The 24,270-nt window shown below is 55.7% G+C and overlaps 1 protein-coding gene and 1 non-coding gene across 4 annotated transcripts; both read left to right on the forward strand.

The window, feature by feature from the left end:
- The first annotated feature begins 845 nt into the window (after positions 1–845).
- Positions 846–11,219, forward strand: NOP53 (NOP53 ribosome biogenesis factor). 3 transcript variants are annotated; one of them, XM_027618112.2, is made up of 13 exons: positions 846–1,111; positions 1,583–1,647; positions 3,354–3,462; positions 4,137–4,336; positions 4,729–4,799; positions 5,978–6,073; positions 7,367–7,471; positions 7,563–7,772; positions 8,035–8,210; positions 8,393–8,459; positions 9,098–9,174; positions 9,277–9,333; positions 10,833–11,219. In XM_027618112.2, exons 1-13 carry the CDS (start codon positions 888–890, stop codon positions 10,846–10,848), a joined length of 1,473 nt encoding a protein of 490 aa, XP_027473913.1. In that variant the 5' UTR covers positions 846–887; the 3' UTR covers positions 10,849–11,219. The 3 variants fall into 3 exon arrangements, with proteins under 3 accessions (XP_027473913.1, XP_027473915.1, XP_027473914.1); XM_027618113.2 differs by having other exon boundaries at positions 848–1,111; positions 9,629–11,219; XM_027618114.1 differs by lacking the exon at positions 10,833–11,219 and having other exon boundaries at positions 9,277–9,337.
- Positions 8,503–8,611, forward strand: LOC113936786. The gene has a single exon (XR_003524361.1). It is a non-coding gene; the product is annotated as a small nucleolar RNA SNORD23 (small nucleolar RNA).
- Positions 11,220–24,270: the final 13,051 nt, after the last annotated feature.

Genomic DNA, 24,270 nt, shown 5'->3' on the forward strand with positions numbered 1-24,270 from the left:
ATGAAACCTCAGGGGGCGAGCCCGTAACAATAGCTAACACTGAGATACCAGGCACAATCTTTTTTTTTTTTTTAAGACTGATTTATTTATATTTATTTCAGAGAGAGAGAGAAAGCACAGAGGGAGAGGGAGAAGCAGATTCCCCGCTGAGCGGAGAGCCCGACTGGGGACTTGATCCCAGGACCCCGAGATCATGACCCCAGCCCAAGGCAGACGCTTAACCTACTGAGCCACTCAGGCAGCCTCCACGCACAACCTTAAACATCGTGCGTTTATCTCGTTTCCTCTCCTGAATAATTTATAAGGTTGATGTACCATAATCGTCCCTATTTCACAGATGAGGAAAGTGAGGCACAGCCAAGCAGTTTGCCCAGGATTGATTCCGATCCTACACTGCCAACACTGCATGTTTCTAACACTCCTCGCAAATATGAGGTTCTGTGCTCCCAACTCGACATTCGGAAATCTCTTGGATTTCCAAGATTCTAGGATCGGAACACTGAGAAGCCGAACGTTCTCAGACTGGAGCGTGTCTTCTGCCGAATCTGCCACCGACGGTTCTGATTTTCTTAAGACAGTTGGACTAAAAATAATAATAAGTTACAGATTAAAAACATACGCAGATTTTAAAAATATTCCTGGGCCGGCGTAAAGGTGTTTGCTCAGGGCTAGAGCCGCGAAGCCGCCAACCCACGACCCGCGGCCGACGGGAATTTGCATAAGAGGGAGGAGACATTTACCCTTTACCCCCGCCCCTTGGCGGTTCCAGACACTTTACCAAGATGGCGGTAACCGGAAGTACGTCACGGGAGGGGGCGGGAGATCTGCGCGCGCAGGCCACAAACCGACTTTCGGGGCGCCGGCGACCGAATGCTTCCTTTGCCAAGATGGCGCCGGGAGGTAGTGGCGGCGGCGGCACGCATTGCTCGAAAAGCGAGGCCGATTCCGGCTTCCTGGGACTGCGGCCCACTTCGGTGGACCCGGCGCTGAGGCGGCGGCGGCGAGGCCCAAGAAATAAGAAACGAGGCTGGCGGCGGCTCGCACAGGAGCCGCTGGGGCTCGAAGTTGACCAGTTCCTGGAGGACGTGCGGCTGCAGGAGCGCACGAGCGGGTGCGTGGGGCGGGACTTCCGGGAGCCGGGCCTCGGTCCGAGTGGCCGGGTGCGAGGCCGAGCGTGCTTGGGGGGACTTCCGGGGGGCTGCGCGGGTGTGTTTCGGCCACCACTGGACTCTGGGGTGAGGTCTGGGGACTTGGGTCACTCGATACAGAATACCCAATGTTAAATTAGAATTCAGGGAAGTAAGTAATAATTGTAGTGTAAGTATGCCCCGTGCACCCACCTTAGCGTAGCGCTGAGAGTTAAATATTACGATGTTTTAAGCATTATGATTTGTTAAGTACTAAGTTCTGTGATTTGAAGGGAGAAGCTTTAGCGTGGAGGGAATCCCATGGCGGGAAGAAGGTGCTTGAATGAGCATAGTACTAGAGGAGAGCCTGGCCCCTGAGAGGTTAAACCTCCCTCCCCAGCAGCTTGCACCCTCCCCAACGTCTCTGGCTGACATTCTGCATTCCTGTCTCCCAGTGGCTTGGTATCAGAGGCCCCAGATGAGAAACTCTTCTTCGTGGACACCGGCTCCAAGAAAAAAGGTGAGGAAGAGCTTTCGGTGGTGCCTGCTTGGTCCTTATTTAGTCCATCTCAGTCTCCGAGACAGTGTTTATTATTGACATGGCTTGGATGGCAGACATACGCTAGGAAAGGTCTTTACTATAAATAAGAGGGCTTGGAATGAAAGACTTAACAAGTCAGATTTTCTTTTTGAGGTTTCCGGGCTCTCAGTCTTCAATCTGGCAATTCCCAAGTCTCCATCTGGCACACAGAAGCCAGCGGGGGGTCTTGCCTCTGAATAGATTAGATGTAAATTAGCAGGCCTCTTAACTTGCAGAAAAGCTGTAAGGGATGAGACCTATTTTGGTAAGATGTGCTTGAATAAGAATAAGAGGATCTGCTTTAACGAGTAGGTAATAGGTAAGTAGATAAGAAGCTCGTCTTAATCTGCTTCCTTTTATTTGCCAAAAAGCCGGGGTGGGAGGGGGTGCTGCTGAAACAGAGTACAGGAGAGGGGAGTTAGGGATGGCTTGAGCGAATGATAGGCTTTCCATTAGTAGGTAGAAAAACAGACCAAAAATAGACCATCGCTTTAATGAGGGGATAGAAAACAAGCTAAGGGTCTGCTTTAATGAGCAAATGGCAAGGGGCTTTAACAGCAGGATGCCCTTAGGGAGCATGTGTGGGTTCACTCCAGGGGTCTGGAACGTGAGAGGGCCTGTTTCAGTGAGCGGGAAAGGGACCTGCTTCGAGGTGCAGGAGACTTTGGGCAAGTGAGTGAGAGATGATTATTGAAGAGGTCACCTTTCACAGGAGTGAGCCGATCTGGCGTGCAACAGCAAGGGGAAGGCGGGACCTGCCCTAGTGAACGGGTAGGGTAGTCACAAAGGCCTGCTTTGGCCAGTATGAAGTCTGTTTGGGAACAGAGGAGAGGCAGTTTATAGGTTCTGCTTTCGGCTTAAAAAGGAAAGATACAGGCAGTGTTCGTAGCCTTTTGGTCTGGCTGTGGCTTACGGGCTCGGTTCTGGTGGGACAGCAGCTCCAGTGGCACGTAACTGACCGACTCGTGGCTCTCAGTTTCAGGTCCTGGGGACACAGAAGAAAAGAAAAAGAAAGATAATAGTGATTGTGGGCTTTCCCAGGTGATCACGGTGCCTCATGCTGTTGTCGTCATTACCTTTCCAGACAACCCCGTGCGTTAGGCATTAAGGTTTTCATTTTGGAAGGACAGAGGAGTAAAGTCTTCTGTGATGTAGCCTAGGAATTGAAAGGGCGTGGGTTCTGTCCTAGTGTATTTGGTCCTGGAGTTTGCTTTTTGCTATCAAGTGAAAGAAGGTGGAAAACTGTTGTGCTGAGAATCAGCCATTTTGGATCGGTCCTGAGTCCAGCTCCCTGGGCCTCAGTGTCACTTGGTCGCCTTCTTGCTCGTTAGCATTCCTGGTTTTCCTGCCTTGTCCGGGAGTCCTTAGAGGGCAGGGCTGTGGGTCTGACGCTGTCTTTGTTCCCAGCACAGGGCTGCCTCCAGGTGGCCCAGGAAATGGGTGTGTTGGGGGGCAGGGCAGAGCTTGGACACCTTGGGCACCTCTTTCCCCAGGTGGAAGCCTGGGGCCAGCCTGGGGCCTCCGTGTCTGCACCAGGATGCGGGTCTGATGGCTGCTGTGGAGCTGAAATGCAGGGGGTGGGGAAGTTGGTCTTGGGAAGCAAGGAGGCCAGAGCCCTTGATTGCGCGCCTTTCTCCCAACCCCAGAGCCAAACAAGAGGAGGATCAAAAGCCAGAAAAGGTCACTTCTTCTCAAGAAACCCCTTCGTGTTGACCTCATCCTAGAGAACACGTCCAAGGTCCCTGTCCCCAAAGAGTGAGTGTCCCCCCACCCCCAGACCCATCTTCCCTGCTGGACTCTGGCATCGTGCCCTTCTGTGCAGCAGTGCCACTCACTTCTGGCCCTAAGGGAGTTCCTAGGGGGGGGGGGTCACGTAAGCGTCACTTGGAGGAGAGCGATGGGGTCAGATTGGGGCTTTGGGGGGTAGATGGGAGGAAATGAGGTGGGGGCCGGGGTGTTGTGGCTGAAGCAGGCAAGTACGGGGCCTCGGCCCAGCCGGGAGCTCTGGGGATGGAGAGGAGGGATGGGTGGGAGCCATCAGGAGGTCCATCAGGCTGGCTGAGTGACAGCTCTGAAGGAGGGGAGGTTGGATGGGTGATGGGGTGGACAGAGGGCGGCTCCTGAGATGGGGATATGGGAGGAACGGCTGTGGGGGCGAACCTGAGGTCGGTTTTGAAGTGATGTGTGAGGTTCCTGGGAGATCCGCAGGGTGAGGGCTGCCGAGGCCACCGTGTTGTTGGCTCTCGGGTCAGGAGATGGGCTCTGAAGCTGGGTAGGAGGCATTAAGGTTTTCATTTTGGAAGCACAGAGGAGTAAAGTCAGGCAGGAGGAGCTGCTGAGTGGTGGGGGTGCAGAGCCCAACTGGGAGGAGCTGGGCCCTTTCTCAGGCCTCTGCTTCACTCCACCTGTGCTGCTTCTCCTCCACCCAGCATCCTTGCCCACCAGGTCCCCAATGCCAGGAAACTCAAACGGAAGGAGCAGCTATGGGAGAAGCTGGCCAAGCAGGGCGAGCTGCCCCGGGAGGTGCGCAGGGCCCAGGCCCGGCTCCTCAACCCTCCCGCGACCAAAGCCAAGCCTGGGCCCCAAGACACCACCAAGAGGCCTTTTTATGATCTCTGGGCCAAAGACAGTGAGTGCCCCTGTTGTTACTTGTGGGTGGGGACAAGGCTGCCATGCACGGTTGTGCAGGTTGTGCGCTGCACAAGAGCACAGTGTCTAAGGGAGGTGCTCTGCGGGTGTTGATTCGATGATCCTCACCGGAATTCAGCGTCTTGGAGGGGCTCCCCTTTCCCAAGTGCATTTTCCTGAGGGCCGCCCCCTGCCCCTTAGCCTTGGCTTCCTTCTGCTTTCTGGACCTGTCCATATGCTCTTTTGCCTGGCATTCAAAACCCGTTGGGGTCTGAGAGTGAGTCCTTCCCTTATCTATGTTTTGGTGGTGTCTTTTTGCAGGGGAGGGATGGGAGGGAGCCCTTCAGGCCACACTGGCAGGCCCCCGGCAGCCACCCTTCACTGCCTCCACAGACCCTCTGGAGCGACCCCTGGCCGGCCAGGACACCTTTTTCCTGGAGCAGACCAAGAAGAAGGGGGTGAAGGTGAGACTGTGGCAGCAGGGCGCCCTTGGCGATGGGTCGTAGCAGGGCTGGGGTGGTGGGAGCTACACTGGGGCCCTGGAGCCTTGGTCTCAGCCTGCGGCCAGGACCACGCATGCAGGAGCTGGGCCTCGAGCTGGTGCTTCCGGAGGAGAGAGCCGGGTGGTGGCAGTCAGCGGGAGGTGCTTCAGGGGGCGAGCAAAGCCTCACTGGGAAGAGGCCTGGACGGACAGGTCCGCCCAGGGCACTGCTGGGCCTGGACCTGGACGGGAGGGAAGGGCCCCCAGGTGGGGACCTCGAGGGCGCAGGGGCAGGGCTGAATAGGAGGCCCGGAGGACGCTGGCCTGGTGGGAGGGAGCGCCACTCAGGGTGTGGAGTGTTCCCTTGAGTGGTTTTGCACAGGAGAGTGATGGGGTCCGGGTGGCAGTTCTGTGGAGGCGGGATCGTGGGGGCTGGGGGGGACCCAAGATGGCGCCCTTGGGCAGAAGTGGTGGGACTGGCGGGCAGTCAGGTGTGGGGAGCAGGGGGGGGCAGGGGGCTTCCAGGGTTACCCCCAGACTTCTGCTGAGGACTGAGGGCCTTTGCTGGGGCGGAGGCCAGTTGGGAAGCCACCACCGCCCCGCCACCCCCCCTCCCCCCCAGCCCCTGCCTCAGTCTTGTTGAGGTGCAGGTCCTGATCGGATTCAGATTCATTCCTTGTGGAGCTGGGTTTCTGCATTTGTCACCAGCTCCCGGCAGGGTCCGGGGCCACAGTAGGAGTCTTTGCCAGTCCTCTGTCCGCTGTCCCCTGCTCTGAATGACAGAGAACACCCCCACCCTCTCCCAAGCCTGCCGCAGGTGTCAGGGTGACAGACTGGGGACTAAAATCAAGGTGCCGTGTACCCCTGTTTTCTCCAGCGTTGCCCGCCACAGGGTCACGGGGACTTTTCTCAGGAAAGGCAGGCAGGGCCTCTCCCTGCAGGGAGCTTGCTTCTCCTGGGGATGTGGCTCCCGTGGGTAGCACAGCAGCTGGGTAGCAGGTGTCCATTGATCTAGATGCCAGACCCACAGGCACCTCCCAGTTTGAAGGCTGTGGGCCAAGCCGAGGCCTCTGCTACCTACCAAGCCTGGAGTCCCAGCACCCGAGCTTGTGAGGTCTTGAGTCGTGGGGCTGCCAGGCTTCATGCTTCCTTGTCCTCCAGCGGCCGCCACATCTGCACACCAAGCCCTCCCAGGTCCCTGCCGTGGAGGTGACACCGGCTGGAGCCTCCTACAACCCATCCTTTGAGGACCACCAGGTACACGGTCTCTCCTCAGTTGGGGCCTGGCTGCTTGGTTGGCTTGGCCTCACCAGGCACCTCCTCTGTATCCACCCTCTGCTGGGGAGTCAGCAGCAACTAAGGCAGCCCCCCGCTTGCCCTCCTGGGGCTCATGGTCCAGCGGGGGAGACCTCTTCCCAGACAGTGATGACCCAGAGGCCTGGGATGAAGGAACCCGGGGGAGTCGCCAAACCCAGCCTTGGGGGTCAGGGAGGGCTTCCTGGAGGAAGGGAGTATCAGTTTAGACCAGAGGTGTGAGGAGGAGCTTGCTGTGGGAAGAGGGGAATGGGTGTTTCAGGCTTGTGCAAGGAACAGTGTGTACGAAGGCCCAGGGGTGTATGAGACCACGCCACCTTTCGGGGAGTCCACGGGACTTAGATGCAAAAGGCTTCAAAGAAATATTAGCAGTCTGAGCGGGTGAGATTTCTCTCAGGCCTGGGCTAGGTCAGCAGTGGGACGCCTGGCTGTGAGAGTCACTGTGTATTTTGGCGGTGGATGTCATGAACGGAGGAGACAGACCCTTTGCCCCTGGGGAGCATAGGTCCCCAGAGAGAGATTGAGATCGTTGAGACGCAGGATGCTCGAGCGAGTGCTGTTCAGCCTCATTCGTGGTAAGAGGGCCTCTTAGCCCACCAGGAGCGGAGTGAGCAGTTTTCTGCTCCTGATAAAAGGTGTCCGCAGAAACAGACCCCATGACCTCAAATGGGAGCAGGATGAGGCTGGTCACAGGCAGAGGAGGCCACGAACCGTAGTCCGTTCCCCCGTGGACTGATGTGGCTGCTAGGGGACAACGTGGAAAGATCAGTCCGAGTCTTTTGTTCTTCACAGAACTGTATTACAGAGATAGAATTCCCACGCCTGAGGGTTCGCCCGCTTACTGCACACAGTTTAATGGTTTTTAGCGTATCCGCAGAGTTGTGTGGCCCTCGCCAGTATGTTAGAATGTTTTCATCCCCCCAGAAAGAAATGTGGCACCCATCGGCCATCACCACCCCCCACGCCCCATCTTCCCTAGGCAGCCCCCACTGTCGTTCCTGTCTTTACGGATTTGTCTGTTCTGTGTCTCGCGTGAACAAAACTGTACTGTGTGCAGAGATCAGGGATCAGGCGGTCCTCTAAGAGAAATGACAGAGCAGACAGGAGGTTCGGGAGTAGAGGGCACCCCCTGGCTGCGCAGGGAGTAGAGAGGGGCCTCGGGTGCAGGGGTGGGGCCAGGTCTGTAAGTCCCAGGAGAGGCCTGGGACCTCACACCCGACCACCTTCCCCTCCTAGACCTTGCTGCTGGCGGCCCACGAAGTCGAGCTGCAGCGGCAGAAGGAGGCGGAGAAGCTGGAGCGGCAGCTGGCCCTTCCCCCCTCGGAGCAGCCTGCCACCCAGGTGAGCTCACACCTGCCCGCCCCTCCCCGCCCGGCGCCCGCCGCCCCGACTCACCGCTTCCCGACTCACCGCTTCCTGACTCCCGCCCCAGGAGTCTGCCTTCCAGGAGCTGTGCCAGGGGCTGCTGGAGGAGTCAGACGGGGAGGGGGAGCCGGGCGAGGGCCCGGACAAGGGCCCCGAGGCGGAGGCCGGAGGGGAGCAGGCCGCAGGCGCCGAGGCGTCCTCCGCACCCGGCCGCCTGGCCGCCGTGGAGAAGAAGACGGAGCAGCAGCGGCGGCGGGAGAAGGCGGCCCGGAAGATGGTGAGCACCGCAGGCTGCTGCCTGCCCTTGCTGCTCTGGCAGCGCTTGGGCTCAGGATGCAGCAGGGAGTGTTCTAGACCCAGTGTCCGTGCCCTGGTCCTTACATTTGGAGAGTGGGATTTGCGGGCCGCCAGTGGATAAGGACGCTGGTTTCAGGAAACTGCTGTGAAGAAGTCGGGGGGGGGGGGGGGTGCTGGAGGGGCCTCGCTCTGCCCGGCCCCTGACTCTGCCCGGCCCCTGACTCTGCCCGGCCCTGCCGCAGCGGGTGCAGCAGGCCGAGGTGCGGGCCGCGCGGCTCCGGCACCAGGAGCTCTTCAGGCTACGCGGGATCAAGGCCCAGGTGGCGCGGCGGCTGGCGGAGCTGGCGCGGCGGCGGGAGCAGCGGCGGGCGCGGCGGCTGGCGGAGGCGGACAGGCCTCGGAGGCTGGGGCGGCTCAAGTGAGGCCCGGGGGGAGGGGGGTGCCGGTGGGGGGAGGGGTTCCCTGCAGAGTCTCCTCCTGGAAGATCATCTCTTTTCCACAGAGCACCATGTTCTGGAAGGCTTCCTGCCCGGGTGGGGCCTTTGAACTCTGCCCTGGGCAAGGCCGACCCCCTGAACACCCCACGCCCGTGTTCTCTAGGTACCAGGCCCCCGACATCGATGTGCAGCTCAGCTCAGAGTTGTCTGACTCTCTCAGGACCCTAAAGGTACTTGCGTGTCTGGGGTGTTGTGCTGTAGGGGAGACTTCCGGGCCCAGTGATGATACCCATCCTTGCTCCCCGTGCCCCCAGGGGCCGTGGGCGACATCATGGCTGCCCCAGGTTGGGCCGGTTGGGCTGATGCCTGGGGGCTGAGGGCTCGGGGTCCTCGGGGGTGAGGGGTCCGCTGGTATGATGATTTGAGCCTGTGACCTGCAGACGCTTTCCTCCCAGCTATGTCCCGAAGCCGGTGTCCTGGCCCTGCGGTGCTGGACAGGTCTCCTTACAGCTCTGCGTGGGCCCTGTCCCACCCCCGCTCAGAACCTGCCGTGGCTCCCAGTGGCCCCGGGCTCCTCGCGGCGGCCGTGGGCCCTGTGCCTGCCTTGGGGCTCCAACCATCTCTTATTTCATTAGCGGGCCAGCCGTGCGCCCTGTTGGTCTGATCCCCCGGCCTTTGCTGCGCCCCTCCCTGCATGCTCTCTCTGCTTCTTCAGCAGCCTCCATCCTCTTGATTCTGCAAACCTAGCCCAGGCGGCCCAGGGGTCCATACACATCACCCCACCAGCTCAGGCAGGGCCAGCCTGGGCCCCGAGGAGAGGTCAGAGCCCCCCCCCCCAATCTGAGGCCTCCCTCTCTGTGTCCCGCAGCCTGAAGGCAACATTCTCCGCGACCGTTTCAAGAGCTTCCAGAAGAGAAACATGATCGAGCCTCGGGAGAGAGCCAAGTGAGGGTCCCCGGGGCTGTGTGGGGAGCGAGGGCTCCGGGAAACTTCACGCCTGTGCTCGGTGGGCTTGCCGGCCCCTGACCGCTCCCTTGCCTCGTACAGGTTTAAGCGCAAGTACAAAGTGAAGCTCGTGGAGAAGCGGGCGTTCCGTGAGATCCAGTGAGTGGCAGTCCCCTTCCCCGCCAGGCGCGCTGGGCTCCTGGCTGTGACAGAAACCCCTCCAAGCTGCGTGAGAAGGAGGAGCCCTTGTCCTTCCTTCCTTCCCGGTGGGATCCCCTGGCCAGACCCGGGAGGGGCAGCCTGCTGGATGCCCTTGAACCCAGAGTCAGGGCGGGGGAGGGTCCCCAAAGGGAAATGGAAGGGCCCGAGCCAGAGTTGGGGGTGTCGAGGGGGTGAGGCTGTGGGGCCCTTCTTCCCCTCACGCACCCTCAGTCCCCTCTCCTCTGCCCCCCAGGTTATAGCCGCCGTGGGATGCCGGAGCCCCCACCCCACAGTAAAACCCCGCCGACTGACACCCCGTGTGACTTGTCTCTCTTCTGGGGGCAGCTTCCCTCTCTCTCTGTGTCTCTCTCTAGCACCAGAACATTCGTCTCCACTAAAGCCCGGTGTGGCAAGATCTTAGGGAAAGTAGGCAGAGGAGATGGGGCTTGCAGGCCGGTGGGGGGCCGGGGGGAGGAGGGGTGGAGACCCCAGCTGGGTGTCCGACGGGACGCCGCCCACAGCTCTCTGCCCGGGTGACTGAGAGGCAGGCCTTGGGTATGACCCTGTCGCATGGGCGTTGCTGACGTTGGCCGAGCACCCTACTGTACTTTTAAGCAGATGGACTCCCTCCCAAGAGGGGGCCGTAAAGGTGAGGGACCCGAAGCGCATCAGAAGGAACTAATCCCTCCTCCCCATACCGCTTTAAAAAGGATTTTTTTAAAAAAAACCTTTTTTCTACAAGTAACAGAGGACTGTATTCTCATTGTAAATCGCTGATTGACATAAAGATACCGAAGCACCGTAATTACTGCCCTGAGCCTTTGTTTTCCAGTCAAACCCATTCCCTTCTCTGCAAAAGTAACTGTCACTGCAGTTCAATGTGAATGATTCCGGTATGTTCCATGTGTGATTCTATTAAATTATACACAAAAGTACATACGAAAATAGAATAGTTTTAATTTTTCTATGTCTTGGCTACAGTCCTACCGCATGTAGTTCTATAGGTTGCTTTTTAGTGTGTCTTCTAGAGAAGTTTCTGTGCCTGTACAGGGTGCTTCTCTTAGTTTTTAGAGCTGCATACCCTGAGTTTCAGTGAATGAGTGTGCCGCGCCGTGATTGGCCCCCGTTGCTCCATCTCATGCCGGGGCAGGAACATCGTACGTGGGCCTTTCCACATGTATCTGTAGGACAGGGACCTGGAAGTGAATCTCTGGGCTGTAAGGGAAAATACATGTAAAGGGTCATTTGATAGGTTCAGTCAAATCCTCCTCCATGTAGGATGTGCTGGTTTTTACCCTCCAGCGACATCAGAGCCTGCTTGTTTGCTCCTAGCTTGCCTACTGTATGATCTCACAGCCTTCGTTTTACTCTGGTGGTCAGTGGGGCTGAGTAGATGTGTGCATACCATCACCGGCACGTCCGTGCTGCTCCAAACCTCTGCACCATTTTCCTCCTAGACTGTCATTTTGGTGACTTGGAGTAGCTCTTCATCGGTTAACGGCTCTTGAAGTCTGTCCTGCACGTTCCAGACGTTTCTCCCAGGCTGTTGCCTTTTTACCTTGTGCCCGGTGTCCTCTGTCAGACGGAAGAAGACCGTGTTTGTCGTGTTGTTAGCCTTGCCTTCTTTTTTATCGTGGCCTTTGGAAAGGTTTCTCCAGGACACGATGTTTATAAAAATAGAGCAAGCAGTTTATAAAAGAAGTGGATGAAGGGAGAGACTAATGTCAGGGCCCCCCCCGCACCCCACTTCCTCCCACAGCCCATGAAATATCAGGGCTTTAAGGAACTGTTCCTGCTCCTGCCGCCCCCCCCCCCCATAAAAATAAAAAGAAGTGTTGTGCAGACAGGAGAATGGCTCTTTGTGCGTGTGGGTGAGGAGGGGCTGGGGTATGGTCAGCTGAGGTGAGAATGAGAGCCGTGCTGTGCAGAAGGAGCCTGAAGCCTCAGCCTCTGACCCCAAAATCCCAGAAACCGATTCTGGGGACGAAACTCAACGCCGGGAGCCGGCCATCAGCGCATGCGTCAAATACGAGGGTGCCTGGGGTGGGCTGCTCACAGCTATTCCGGGGTCGCCCCGCAGCCTGGACATGAGGCGGAGCCCTGCGGAAGCCCGCGCCGTGTCCTCGACTAAGGAAATGCGTCTGTCCCCCTGCGTGCGGAACACGGGTCTGGGGCAAAGGCACATCGGGGCGGTTTTCTGCACATAAATTACACTTTACATCCAAAGAGAAAAAAAAATGCGGGGCGCCTGGCTGGCTCGGTTGGTTAAGCGACTGCCTTCGGCTCAGGTCATGATCCTGGAGTCCCGGGATCGAGTCCCATATCGGGCTCCCTGCTCAGCGGGGAGTCTGCTTCTCCCTCTGACCCTCTTCCCTCTTGTGCTGTCTCTCATTCTCTCTCTCTCAAATAAATAAATAAAATCTTAAAAAAAAAAAAAAAAGCGACTGCCTTCGGCTCAGGTCATGATCCAGGAGTCCTGGGCTCGAGTCCCGCGTCGGGCTCCCGGCTCAGCGGGGAGACTGCTTCTCCCTCTGGCCCTCTCCCCTCTCATGCTGTTTCTCTCTCAAATAAATAAATAAATGAATAAATAAAATCTTTAAAAAAAAAATGCTGAATTCCTGAGCTCCAAACGATTTGCAAGCTGAGGGCTGCGCTGATGTCTGCAACTTCCTTTGAAATGCATAGAACAATAGGGTGGGTTAAGTGGACAGAGGCCTGGATGCCTCATAAAACAAATACAGTGACATGTGAATGGTAGAAGGGGGGGGTGCTGAGCGTGATGCTGCTGGAGCTCAAGTGTCAGGGCCATTGATTTGCACGGGTTCCTTCCAAGGCCCTGCACCTCCTTTTCAGTCTGCAACATTTTCCCTGAAGGGGGTCCCCCAAATGGTAAAAGCTCCAGGTACCACAAAATCTGGATCTGCCTCTGACCATCGACACTAAAAAATGGAAGAACCATCAAGAGCTTGGATGTGGGAGCCGGCTTCCTGGCTTCAAAGGGGGCTGTGTGACACTAGCCGTGTGACCTTGGTGAAGGTGACTCAACCTCTCTGTACCTCAGAGTCCCCATCTGCAAAATGGACATAATGATACCTCATGGTGCCTTATGACAAGGATTGAGTCTGCCCCGGGAAAGTTCTTAGCACAGAGTAAGCGCTCCGTGAGTGTTTGCTCTTGTAACAATGTTAGGGAAAAAAAAAAATTAAGTGGAAACTTGCAGTCCATGCCAAACACTCCTCACAAATGCTCTTACCTTTTGCCCAACTAATTGCACTCTTGGGAACTTACCCTAAGGAACGGCCGGAAGTTTGGGGAGAGGCATCATGCAGGGCGTGGGGGCGGGGGGGGGGGGATCAGATCAGAATGGAAGGAAGCCGGTCATGGCCCCGGGCAGGCCCGGCCACTAACCGAGGGGACAGGCGCGCGGGTAGTAACCGGGCCGTGTTCATGTGCAGATGCTTTGTGATCAGAAGCAAACAGGACCCGCCGCCGTCCGTGCGGCGCTCATCAAACACACCGGCGCCGAGTCTCGCGGGTGCGGGGAATTCCGGGGGATTCTTTTTCCTTCTTACTATTTCCAGCTTCTCCGAATTTTCCATAATGGAGAAAGCCTTTTTAAAAACGGGAATTCAGAAGCGGACGGAGACCCCTCGATGCATACAAAGGTGTCCGCTGTCGCGCTACTTGAAATTAAGAACAGAGACCGAAGCTCCAAAGACGCAAGAGCAGGACGCGGGTATTTACAAGTGGGGCGTCTCCACTTGGGCCATTTCACCGCCATTTGTAAAGAGTCCGCTTTCGGACGAATGTGTAGTGAGCTGGGGAAACCCTTAGGATCTGTCTCGGAGAACTGTTCAACCGGCCAAGGGCGCCACATGACCTTGACCAGTGCGTACAAGTCTGGAAACGCATGCGCAGAGAAAGGCGCTGGCGGCTGCGCCCGGGAAGGCGGATCGCGGTAGATTCTTGCTCCTTCCATCGCGTTTCTGCACCTTCTCCGTTTCCGCCCGCGTTGCTCACGGCAGGGGGACCCCGGGTGGGCCCGGCTGACCCCCCTCACCTCTGGCGGCGGAGGCTGGAGACGGCGCCCCCGCAGCCGGACTCTGGCCGCGGAGCAGGTTCCGGCAGGCGGACCCCTCCAGAGACGGGGGGGGGGGTGCTGCAGCAGACACCCCAGGGTCACGGCCGGGGCCGGGCGTTCTTGCACTCAGCGGTCCCGGCGGCGGCCTCCGAGGGTTCTGTGCTGTCGTCCTGCGGGTCGCTCCCGAGGGCCGGGCCCGGAGCCCGCCGCTCCAGCCTCCCGGGCTGTCGTCAGCCCCCCATCCCCGTATTAACCCCCTTCCTGGTGAAAACCCCTGCCGTGGCTTCTATTTAGGCTCTGATCCCTGCCCCCACACAACCATGCATTGCTCTCAGACTCAGGAAAATCGTTTTTAAAATACTAAGAGCTTTCTAGGGTCTGAGTGAGCGTAAACCACTGTGAAAAGTTGACATTTTTTTGCTGTGTTCATTTGCCAGCCGTCGAGATGGTGGCCCAGAGCGTGCAAGAGGTTTACCCGAGGCCACACAGACTTGAGAGTCCTGGGTCCAACCAGGTTTTTCTCCATTCCCCTTGGAGAGCCCAGCCTTCCAAGAATGAGGCGGGAGCACAAACAGACAAGACAGCTGAGGGTGACTCCACACCTCTGTGCCTCACCTTTTCTACATGTTCGCAGGGTCTGGGGGTGGGGTGGAAGTAATGTTGAGTGATGATCGAAAGTCCCGTGACCCAAACTCTCAACGACACTCACAGGAGCCCCCCTCCCCCCGGGCCAGAAACCGGGCAACATGGATTCCTCCCTTTCCTTTAATAGCAATAATGCCATTTAAAAAATTAATACTTGTTTCATCTGTACAAAGTTGTCTCTGTTCCAAGTCCTTGTGTCTGGATATTGTGACCCCCTTTTTTACAGCTGAGGAATCTAAAGCACAGGGAAGGGGAATGATTTGCCCAGACTTGCTCAGATTCGAGATTCCAACCCAAGTCCTGTCCAGTCCCTTTGAAACGCTTTGGTCTGTCCCCAGCCCCATTGAGCCACCTAAGAACTAAGCCAAAATACTGAGTCCTCTCCTGGTAGCTGACGTCTGAGCAGAGACAGGAATAAAATGGGGGGGGGGGGGCAGCCATGTGGGTATCACAGGGAAACTTTCCAGGTGGCCAGAACAGCCAGTTCTGGGGCAAAGGCCCTGGGGTTGGGAACTGCAGGAAGGGCAAGGGAGACCCGGCTGCCCACAACCAAGTGAACCAAGGAGAGAGTGTGGAAGGTGGGGCCCCTGATGCACCCCGGGACCACATCATGCCAGGCCGTGGGGACCGTGTGAGGAGAGAGTCCCTCCGACTGTGGGTGGGGAACAGATTGTAGGGGGCCAGAGATGAAGCAGGGAACCCAGTGAGAAAGCCACCACTGTAGTCCAGGCGGGAGATGCTGCTGGACCCGTGTGGAATCGGTGGAAGTTTCCAGACTCTTGATGGGTTTTGAAGGTGGAATGCAGATTGGGTGAGAGGGTGGTGTTGGTGCAAAGGCCAGAGGGAGATCAAGGATAACACCAAGGATATTCCAGGCAGAACGTTTGGATGGATGGGGATGCCCTGCACTGAGATGGGGCACGGATGGTTTGGGGAACGCACATTCCAGAAAGTAAAGCTCTGACACCTCCCTGGCTGATGGAGGAGACAGAATGAATGAGAACAGAATGAATGAATGGAGGAGAGGGAGATAAAAGACCAGAGTTGGAGTCTGGGACACCTGGAGGGACACTGGGTTGGGGGCGAGGGGGTGCAGAGAAATTGGACTTTGGCCTCGTTAAGCTTGAGCCTCCTATCTGGCTTGTAAACAGAGAGGAGGCAGAGGTGGCTGGACTCGGGTTGGAGCGCAGGGGGCCGTTCAGTCTGTGGGTACGGGTGGGCTTTGAAGCAGTGGCAGTGGGTTCTAGGAGTTGAGAGTAGATGAACCAGGGAGGAGAGAGGGAAGGGAGAGGGGGGGTTGAGGGAGGGAAAGAGGAGAGGAAATTGGGGGGGGAGGGGTCCAGCAAAGGAGACTCGGCCAAGCGGCCAGGTCAGAGGATCGCCTGCCACAACCCCCACCCCGCGAGGCTGGAAGTACCCCCAGGAGGGAGGGAGGGGGGCCGGCCGGGCGTCTGGGGCGGATAGCTGAGAACTGCCCCAGGGATCCAGGGCAGGGGGGACGCCGCTGGTGACCGTGCTGGGAGCTGTCTAGTGGCGCCGCCCGTGGTCTTGCGGGAACGTTAAACGTCCTCCTCTCTCTGAGTGACTGGCAGGGACCGTCCAAATGCAGCGTCTCCCAAGTTCAAGGGGAAGTGAGTGGAGATGCGGGGGAGACAGTGGCCGCCCAGAGCCCAGGCCCAGGACCAGCCGCTGGGGGAGGTTCCCACGCGACCCTAACTCCCCCTTCACCCTACTCAGGACCCCTCAAGGGGCCACACTGCAACAAGCGGGATAAAAGCTAGACGCGGGTGGGAGGAAGCCGCTGCTTCCTGAATAGGGAGGAACGATTCCAGAAGTCCCTGTAGGTCCGCCCAGAGGGGCTCCTGGGGGTCTGCGGGTCAGCGAGCTGAGCTTGCAGGCTCAAAGGTCCCGGTCAGTCGATGAGACTTGATTAATATGTCCGCGCTGGTTACAAACACCCACTTGGGCCTGGACCAGGTGGAGAGAGGGAGTGGGGGGGAGCAGGGGTCCCAGACTTGGAGGGGGCAGCAGGAGGGGTTAAAGGGGGAGGACCAGCGGGAAGATAGGGCAGCCGCGGATCCAGGTCACCCTGGGGGCGAGGCCAGAAGCTCTACAGTTGCTCTACAGGTCCTTGTCACTTTGCTGTGGGCAAGGGGTGGCAAGCCTCACGCCTGACTATCCCACCCTGGAACCCCTGCCCTGTGTCTTACCCCACTGCCAAGCTGAGACCTTACCCAGAACCCCTAGGGGCCGGCGGGCGTCAGTTCACCCTGTTCATCCGACAATGGATCTCTCTCTCTCCATTTATTGATCCGTCCACCCGTCCACTTACCCACCCATTGGTGTATCATCCGTGTGCATCCGCTGATCCGTGCATCCACATATAAAGAGCGTGGCTCTCGGATTCCATTTACCTGAAGCTCCAGAACAGGCCAGACTGATGTGTGGTGATCCTTGGGGGGAAACTGATGAGCACATTGCATGAGAGAACTGCTTGGAAAATGGAACTGATCTATATCTTGATCCGAGAGCTGGCTCAGTGGTGTCACGCGTATGAAAAATTCACCAGGCTGTCCACTGAAGATGGGCGCACTTGCATCTGGTTGGCTAAGTAGGTAGAGCATGCGACGCTTGATCTCGGGGTCGTGAGTTCGAGCCCCACCTTGGGTGAGAACTTACTTAAAAAGATAAAAAAAAAGGGCGCCTGGGTGGCTCAGTTGGTTGGGCGACTGCCTTCGGCTCAGGTCATGATCCTGGAGTCCCGGGATCGAGTCCCGCATCGGGCTCCCTGCTCAGCGGGGAGTCTGCTTCTCCCTCTGACCCTCTTCCCTCTCGTGCTCTCTATCTCTCATTCTCTCTCTCTCAAATAAATAAATAAAATCTTAAAAAAAAAAAAGATAAAAAAAAAGATTTGTGCACTTTACTGTGTGAGAAAAAAGTAAACTTAAAAAAGGTGCACTTCGGGCCTGGGGGGCTCAGTCATTAGGCGTCCACCTTCGGCTCAGGTCATGATCCCAGGGTCCTGGGATCGAGCCCCGCATCAGGTTCTCTGCTCCGCGGGAAGCCTGCTTCTCCCTCTCCCTCTCCCCCTGCTTGTGTTCCCTCTCTCGCTGTGTCTCTCTCTGTCAAATAAATAAATAAAATCTTAAAAAAAAAAAAAGGATGGTCAGGGAAGGTCTCACTAAGGGGGTGACATTTGAGTAAATACCTATGTCACCAGCAGCACTGGGTGCCTGTAGGCTCCCGCACGGACAGGCACACATAGTCCTTGGTGTGGCCCACACCTAAATACTTGCTGTCGCTCCTTCAGGCACCCTACTGGCCAGAAGAGGCCACACCTGACTCCTTCTGCCTGCACTTGTGTTGGCGGCCCCGCGTGCCCCATGGGAGCGGAAGAGGCCTGAGGGGAACTCCATGCAACTTTGGACTAATCTGCCCCCAGTGGCGGAAGACCCTATAAGCCCTACTTTAAAACCTTATATGCCTTTTCCTTTTAAGGATGCAAATCTGCTTCTTATCAGCCAAGGTCTGCAAGGAAATGAACCCCCCCCCCCGCCCCCGCCCGGCTAAACATGCACACACACACCACGATTTGCCTGGATTCTGAGCGCCTGGTACTTGCCTAGAAAGAGAGAAAAATTATCACGGGGGCCGGGGGAGGGGGATTAGGACCCCCCCAGTGCTAACAAACGCCTCAGTTCGCTTTCCTGGTTTACATATAGTTTTTACATAATGTGATTGTTTTGAATGCTTGTGATATTTTAAATGGTGTGTTGTTTTCAAGATGGGTTTTGTGAAAATTCACGATGTTCACAATTGTAGCTGTTGATAGAAGCAACGATAAGCTTACTAAAAGGATTTTTTTTTTAAAGATTTTATTTATTTGAGAGAGAGAGAGGATGAGAAAGCAAGAGCAGAGGGAACCTGCAGAGGGAGAAGCGGTTTCCCCCGCCCAGCAGGAGCGCGGTGCAGGGCTCGATCCCCGGACCCTGGGATGATAACCTGAGCCGAAGGCAGACGCTTAACCGACTGAGCCACCCAGGCGCCGCATTATTTTTTATTGTTTTTAAAGATTGGTTTATTTATGAGAGAGAGAGAGAGGGACCAGGTGCGAGCCAGGGGGAGGGGCAGAGGGAGAGGAAGAGAGAGAATCTCAAGCAGACTCCCCAGTAGGCATAGAGCCTGACGCGGGGCTCCATCTCAGCACCCTGAGATCATGACCTGAGCCGAAAGCAAGAGCGGGATGCTCAACTGACTGAGCCACCCAGGCGTCCCAAGACTTAAGGATCATTTTCCAAATTAGGAAGAAGCTCTGTGAACATACTAAATGCCACTGAATTGCACACTCTAAAATGATTAATTTTGTTATGTGAATTATCCCTAAACTGTTTTAAAAAAGGAAAAGAAAAGGGGCGCCTGGGTGGCTCAGTTGGTTAAGTGTCTGCCTTTGGCTCAGGTCATGATCTCAGGGTCCTGGGGTCGGGCTCCCTGCTGAGCGGGGAGTCGGCTGCTCCCTCTCCCTCTCCCCCCCCCCGTCTGTTCTTGCTCTCTCTCTCTCAAATAAATAAATAACATCTTTTAAAAAAAGAAAAAACAAAAAACTGTGTGTGTGAGGGGGTAAGCCCAGAGATGAGGGAGGCGTCAGAAGGTGTGGGCCCTTTGTCGTCCCCCGTGATGACTCTGCTCAGACTGAGTATTGTGGAAGCCATGGAGGGTTCTGAGCAGAAGAGGGGCCTGAGCTGCCAGACGTGGGCCTGGCGCCCCCTGGCGGCCTTGAGGGGGGACAGGCTGCAGGGGCCAGACGATGAGGATGGGGCAGGAGGACCCCAGTGTGCCCCAGTAGGAGGTGGGCTGGCAGGTGGAGGTGGGGAGGGGTGGATGCACCCGGCATACACTTTGAGACTAAATCCACCATAAGTGGCTGATGTACAAGGAAAAGGAGAAAGCCAAGGTTTATGGCTGGACTGGAGCTGCCATTCCGAGATGGGAAGGAGGGGCCCAGAGGTGGGGGTGGGGGGAATCTGGAGTTCCGGTCTGAGGTGCCAAGTAGACAGTTGGATGTGAAAATCTGGAATTCAGGGGCTGGAAATATGCATTTGGAATTTGCATTAGACCCCCAAATCTGCAAACGGCCCCTTCTCTCCCAACCTAGCGCAGTAGGGTTTTTATTTCATAGAGTGATTCCAGTCAGGCCCCTCAAGACCAAACACAATCAAATATGGGTGGCTTTGTGTCTTACTGCCTTTTTCTTCCACATTCTTTCCTCTCCGTCAGGGTCTGGCCAGGGATACCGGTGGGTCTTGGGGGCCCTAAACCACCACCACCCCCTGTGTTCTGAGATTTGCTAGAAGACCCCATAGGAGTCAGTATATAGTTGATTTATTATAGTGACATAGTAAGGACATACTGCGGATCATAACGGGAAAGGACAGGTGCGGTCTGGAGGGATCCACGTGCTGGCTCCCTCCCAGCAGCGAACATGAGGCCACCTGTGTGCAATGCTTTTGCCCACGGAAGCCCACTAGAGACTCGGGACCCAAGGATTTGGGGTAGGGCTGGTACATAGGTACCATCTGCCTAGACTGTACCCCAGTTCCAGACTTCTAGAAGGACAGCAGGTGTCAGCATGAACCATATTGTTTTGTACAAAGGGCCAAGGCATGGTGAACCCCTTTATCATTTAGGGAAGTTTTATATCTTGGAAGGAAATGTTTATCAGCCAATTTCCCAGATGCTAAGTAAAGGCCAAGCTCACAAGCAGGGAAGGTTAGCATGGAGGTTTCTCTCCTCCCCCCCACTCCCCGTGCCACTCAGAGGCCTGGTGGCAGTGACTGATTTGAACAAGATAAGAAGCCAGGTGCGGGAGGTATGCCTGGGTGGCTTTGTAGGTGAAGCATCGGGCTTCTTGTCCAGTGGGGAGCCTGCTTCTCCCTCCACCTACTACACTTCTCCTGCTTGTACTTGTGTTCTTTCTCTTTCTCTCTGACAAATAAATAAAATCTTATTAAAAGAAAAAAAGAAGAAGCCAGATAAGAGAAAGAAAACGCGAGATCTAAAAGAAGAGCTAAAACCACAAACACTTCCGGAAGAAAACATAGGAGGAAATCTTAGTGACCTGAGGTTTGACAGAGACACCTTACATATGACACCAAAAAAGGACAAAGTATAATTAAAGCAAAAACAAACAGGACTTCATCAAAATTAAAATCCTTTGCTCTTCAAGAGACGCTGCTGCAAAACCGGGAAGGCACGCCACAGACCGGGAAAGTGTTCGCAAAACATTATGTCCAGCAAAGGACTTGTAGCTAGAATATATAAAGAACTCTTATAAATTAATGATCTAGAAGACCGACAACCCAAGTAAAAAAGTGAGCCTTGGCTCAGGCCGGTCCCAAGAATGGTGGAGACAGGGTCCTCCCCAGTCTGGGGCTCAGTCCGCTCAGGGCTCAGTGGTCCTCTCTGGATGGGGGGAGGGGGCATGAGGAGGAGCCACAGCCCCAGGGAGGCCCTGACCCCATGCAGAATGACAGACAGATAGACGAAGGTGGCCTGGCTGCTGGCCTCGCCTGCACCCAAGTGTTAAAGACACTGAAACACGGGAAGGGGTTGGCTTGTCAAGCTCCAGGAACACATTGGACACAAAGCCTCAGAGCAGAGCATCATCTTCCCTGGGGCTGGAATAAGGCAGAGGCTGGGTGTCCTGGACCCTTAGAAGTTCAGGCCTCCCTCACCCCTCGGGGCTTTTGGGGTCCCTCACAACTCCCCCCGGCCCCGCCCAGCCTGGCCCCACCTTTCTCATCTTGCCCATAGGAAGCCGGCTCAGAGTGCAGGCTCCGCAGCAAGTCAGCTAGGGTCACCTGACCTCAGGTGAGTGTCTTTAGTCCGCCCATCTGTGAAATGGGTTCTTCACAGTTCATGCCTCTTTAAGGGCTGGCTGCTCTTATGAATGACACAGCAGACTTCCTCGCTCTGTTTACAAAATTTGCCGCCCCAGCCCTGCCTACCACCCTTCCTGGCTTTATTTTCCTTCCCAGCACTCACGACGCCCTCACATAGTACGTATTTGTTTATGTTCCAGGGACAGGTGGAGCCGTGTGTCGCCGGGGGTGGGGAGGGCCATGCCAGCGGGCATCAATGACCCTACAATGTTGCGTGTCAGCGCCCGAGGCCGCATTCTGCAGGATCTGCCTTGTCTGTGATCGTGTGCCCCCCAGGGAGCTGGCTGGATCCACCTGTGTCACGCTGTTGTGTGTCTGGAGCGCGGCTGTGTGTCCCACCTCCCACGGGTGGAGGCGGCTGCCCTTGGGTCTGGCGCATTTGGAGGTGTCGTGACCCTGGCTCGGCTGTTGTCTACAGGGGTCCTGCTGTGCCTTTGGTGTCATTGTGTGGCAGCCTAGAGAGGTGTAGGCTATTGCGTTATTGTGTTTCTGGCTGGGTTGTGGTTTGTTTGACCGCGCAGTTGTGTAGCCAGGTGGGGGGGCGGTGAGTCCTTGTGTGTTACCCTTGGTCTATGTGCGTGTGTGTGTTTATGTGTGTGTGAGAGGCGGAGAGAGAGAGAGAGAGTCCCAGCCCCCAAAATCATGACTAATTCTTCCAGCCTCCCCCACTTCTGGACAAGAGACCCCTTTGTTCTCAGGACAGAAGAGGGTGTGTGGGGGGGCTGTTCCTTTTCTCTGAAGCTCCTGGCAAGGTCTCAGCCCAGAGCCTGGCCAACAAAACACTCTCAGAGCTTCTGTGCTGTGCCCGGCCACTTGCTGGGTGTGCTGGGAAAGCCAGTGGGGTCACCAGACCTGTGAGAAGCAGAGCGGCAGCAGAGAAGCAGGAGCCCCGAGGGGACCCCGACCCAGGCTGCAGGGCTCAGGAGACCTTCCTGGAGGACAGTACTGTTACAAGATGGGCTCTGGGAAAATCAGAACGGGAAAATCATGACGCATACAGATCTAAAAGTGTACGTGTGTTAGAGGCTGGGCTCTCCCTGTTCAGAGGAGGATCAAAGAACACACACATTTACAGACTGGGAATGTTGAAGCAAATACCGGAGGCAGAACATTTGGGGAGGTACTATGGCCTGAATATTTGTGTCCCTCTCCCCCATAAAGGTTTGCTGTTTATAAGTCACACAGTCCGTGGTATTTTGTTATAGCAGCTCAAGCTAAGGGAGAGAGGGTTGTCCCTGCACAGACAGAATTCACACGCACGTCTGCGGAGAATTATTGTGCATCGTTATCACATAACCACAGTTCACAGGATTATAAAACAAAGCCCACAGCTCTGAAGGATTTGTTATGGGTTGAATTGCATCCTGCCCCAAATTCATGTATGTTGAGGTCCTAACCCCCAGGACCTCAGAATGTGATCTTATTTGGAAATAGGTTCATTGCAGATGTACGTAGTTAAGATGAGGTCCTACTGGAGTAGGGTGGGCCACTAATCCAACACGACTTATGTCCTTATAGAACAGGGAAATTTGGACACACACACACAAAATGCTATGTGTGATGCTTTTACAAGGAACATCAAGATAGCCAGCAAAACACCAGAAGCGAGGAGAAAAGCATGTATTCTTTCTCCCAGCCCTCACAGGGAACCAATTTTACTGACACCTTGATCTCCAACTTTTTTTTTAGATTTTATTTTTATTTTTTAATTTTTATTTTTTTGATTTTTTAAGATTTTATTTATTTATTTGTTAGAGAGAGAGAGGGAGAGAGCACAAACAGGGGGAGTGGGAGAGGGAGAAGCGGGCTCCCTGCTGAGCAAGGAGCCCGATGCAGGACTCAATCCCAGGACCTTGGGATCATGACCTGAGCCGAAGGCAGATGTTTGACCAGCTTAGCCACCCATGTGTCCCTGAGATTTTATTTTTAAGTAATCTCTACGGCCGGCATTGGGCTCAAACTCACGACCCCGAGATCGATTCGCACGCTCCACCGACTGAGCCAGTCAGGCGCCCCTAGATCTCCCAACTTCTGACCTTTCGAATTGTGAGCTAAATCTGTGGTTTAAGCCACAGTTTATGGTACTTTGTGATGACAGACCAACAAATATAGATGTACTATGGAGAAGGCATTGTTTTCCACGGAAGCACAACATTTTCCTTATAATATTGTAACTGAACCAACGTGAGTTCGCTCCTTGGTGAGTCACAAACTATACCAGGTTGAGCTGTCACATAAGGAAAAGTTTATTTGCAGCAAGTAAGGAGATCACGGGGAATAACTTCCAAAAGTGACTCCCCAAGCAAGGCTGGATGGGTTCCTTTTATTTATGGTTAGGATGAATATTTAGATAGGGAAGCCTTGTCAACCTAGGTAGAGGTGGGCGTAAGTTTCCTCATGCACCTTAAGGCAACATGCCTGTACATGCATTGTATGTTATGTAAATGAGGCTTTGTGCTCCTCCTTGGGTGGGAATTTCAGTATTATAATGAGATAAAGGTCAGGGGGGTGGGGCTGGGTGGCTCAGTCGTTAAGTGTCTGCCTTCGGCTCAGGTCCTGATCCCATGGTCCTAGGATCGAGCCCCCTGTCTGGCTTCCCGCCGAGCGGGAAGCCTGCTTCTCCCTCTTCCACTCCCCCTGCTTGTGTTCCCTCTCTCGCTCTGTCTCTGTCAAATAAATAAATAAAATCTTAAAAAAAAATGAGATAAAGGTAGTTGTCATTCTAGAGATCACTCCATCCTCCGTCCACCTGCTCAGGTGCGAGTCAGGGATTGAGCTCAAACTGGTCTGGGTGGCCTGGGGGTCTGGAGGTCTTTTTAGGGCAGTTGCAATGCCTGGCGGGGCGGTTTTGCTTTCCATTTGCCTGAGTTAAGAGATAAGCTGAAAAGAAGAGCTTAAGAAAAAATGTGGGACAAAGGTCGATGAGTACCAGCAGGTGGGCAGTCAAGGTCAGGGCCTGGAGTCTAGGGGGTGACAATCTGTTGGAGCTGATTCCTGCAGGATGACCAGGAACAGCATGTGCCAAGGCCCAGAGGCAGGAAAGTGGGTGAGGTCCGGGTGGCTAGGGCACTGAGAGATGGGGCAGGCAGGGAAGGATGGGACCAGGCAGGGGCAGATGGTGCCAAGATTTGGGTTTTTGTTCTGACGGCTCTGGAAGATCTGTATTTAGGGGACACTGATTGCACCCAGCCCTGTGTTGGGCGCTGTACATCCCAGGCTCATTACATCCTT

The sequence above is a fragment of the Zalophus californianus genome, chromosome 17, assembly GCF_009762305.2.
Source record: "Zalophus californianus isolate mZalCal1 chromosome 17, mZalCal1.pri.v2, whole genome shotgun sequence".
Taxonomy (NCBI): Eukaryota; Metazoa; Chordata; class Mammalia; order Carnivora; family Otariidae; genus Zalophus; species Zalophus californianus.

Coding starts and splice junctions, on each gene's coding strand:
- NOP53 (XM_027618112.2), top strand. CDS start 888: ATGGCGCCGGGAGGTAGTGGCGGCGGCGGCACGCATTGCTCGAAAAGC. Junction 1,112..1,582: donor CTGCAGGAGCGCACGAGCGG/GTGCGTGGGGCG, acceptor CCTGTCTCCCAG/TGGCTTGGTATCAGAGGCCC. Junction 1,648..3,353: donor CACCGGCTCCAAGAAAAAAG/GTGAGGAAGAGC, acceptor TCCCAACCCCAG/AGCCAAACAAGAGGAGGATC.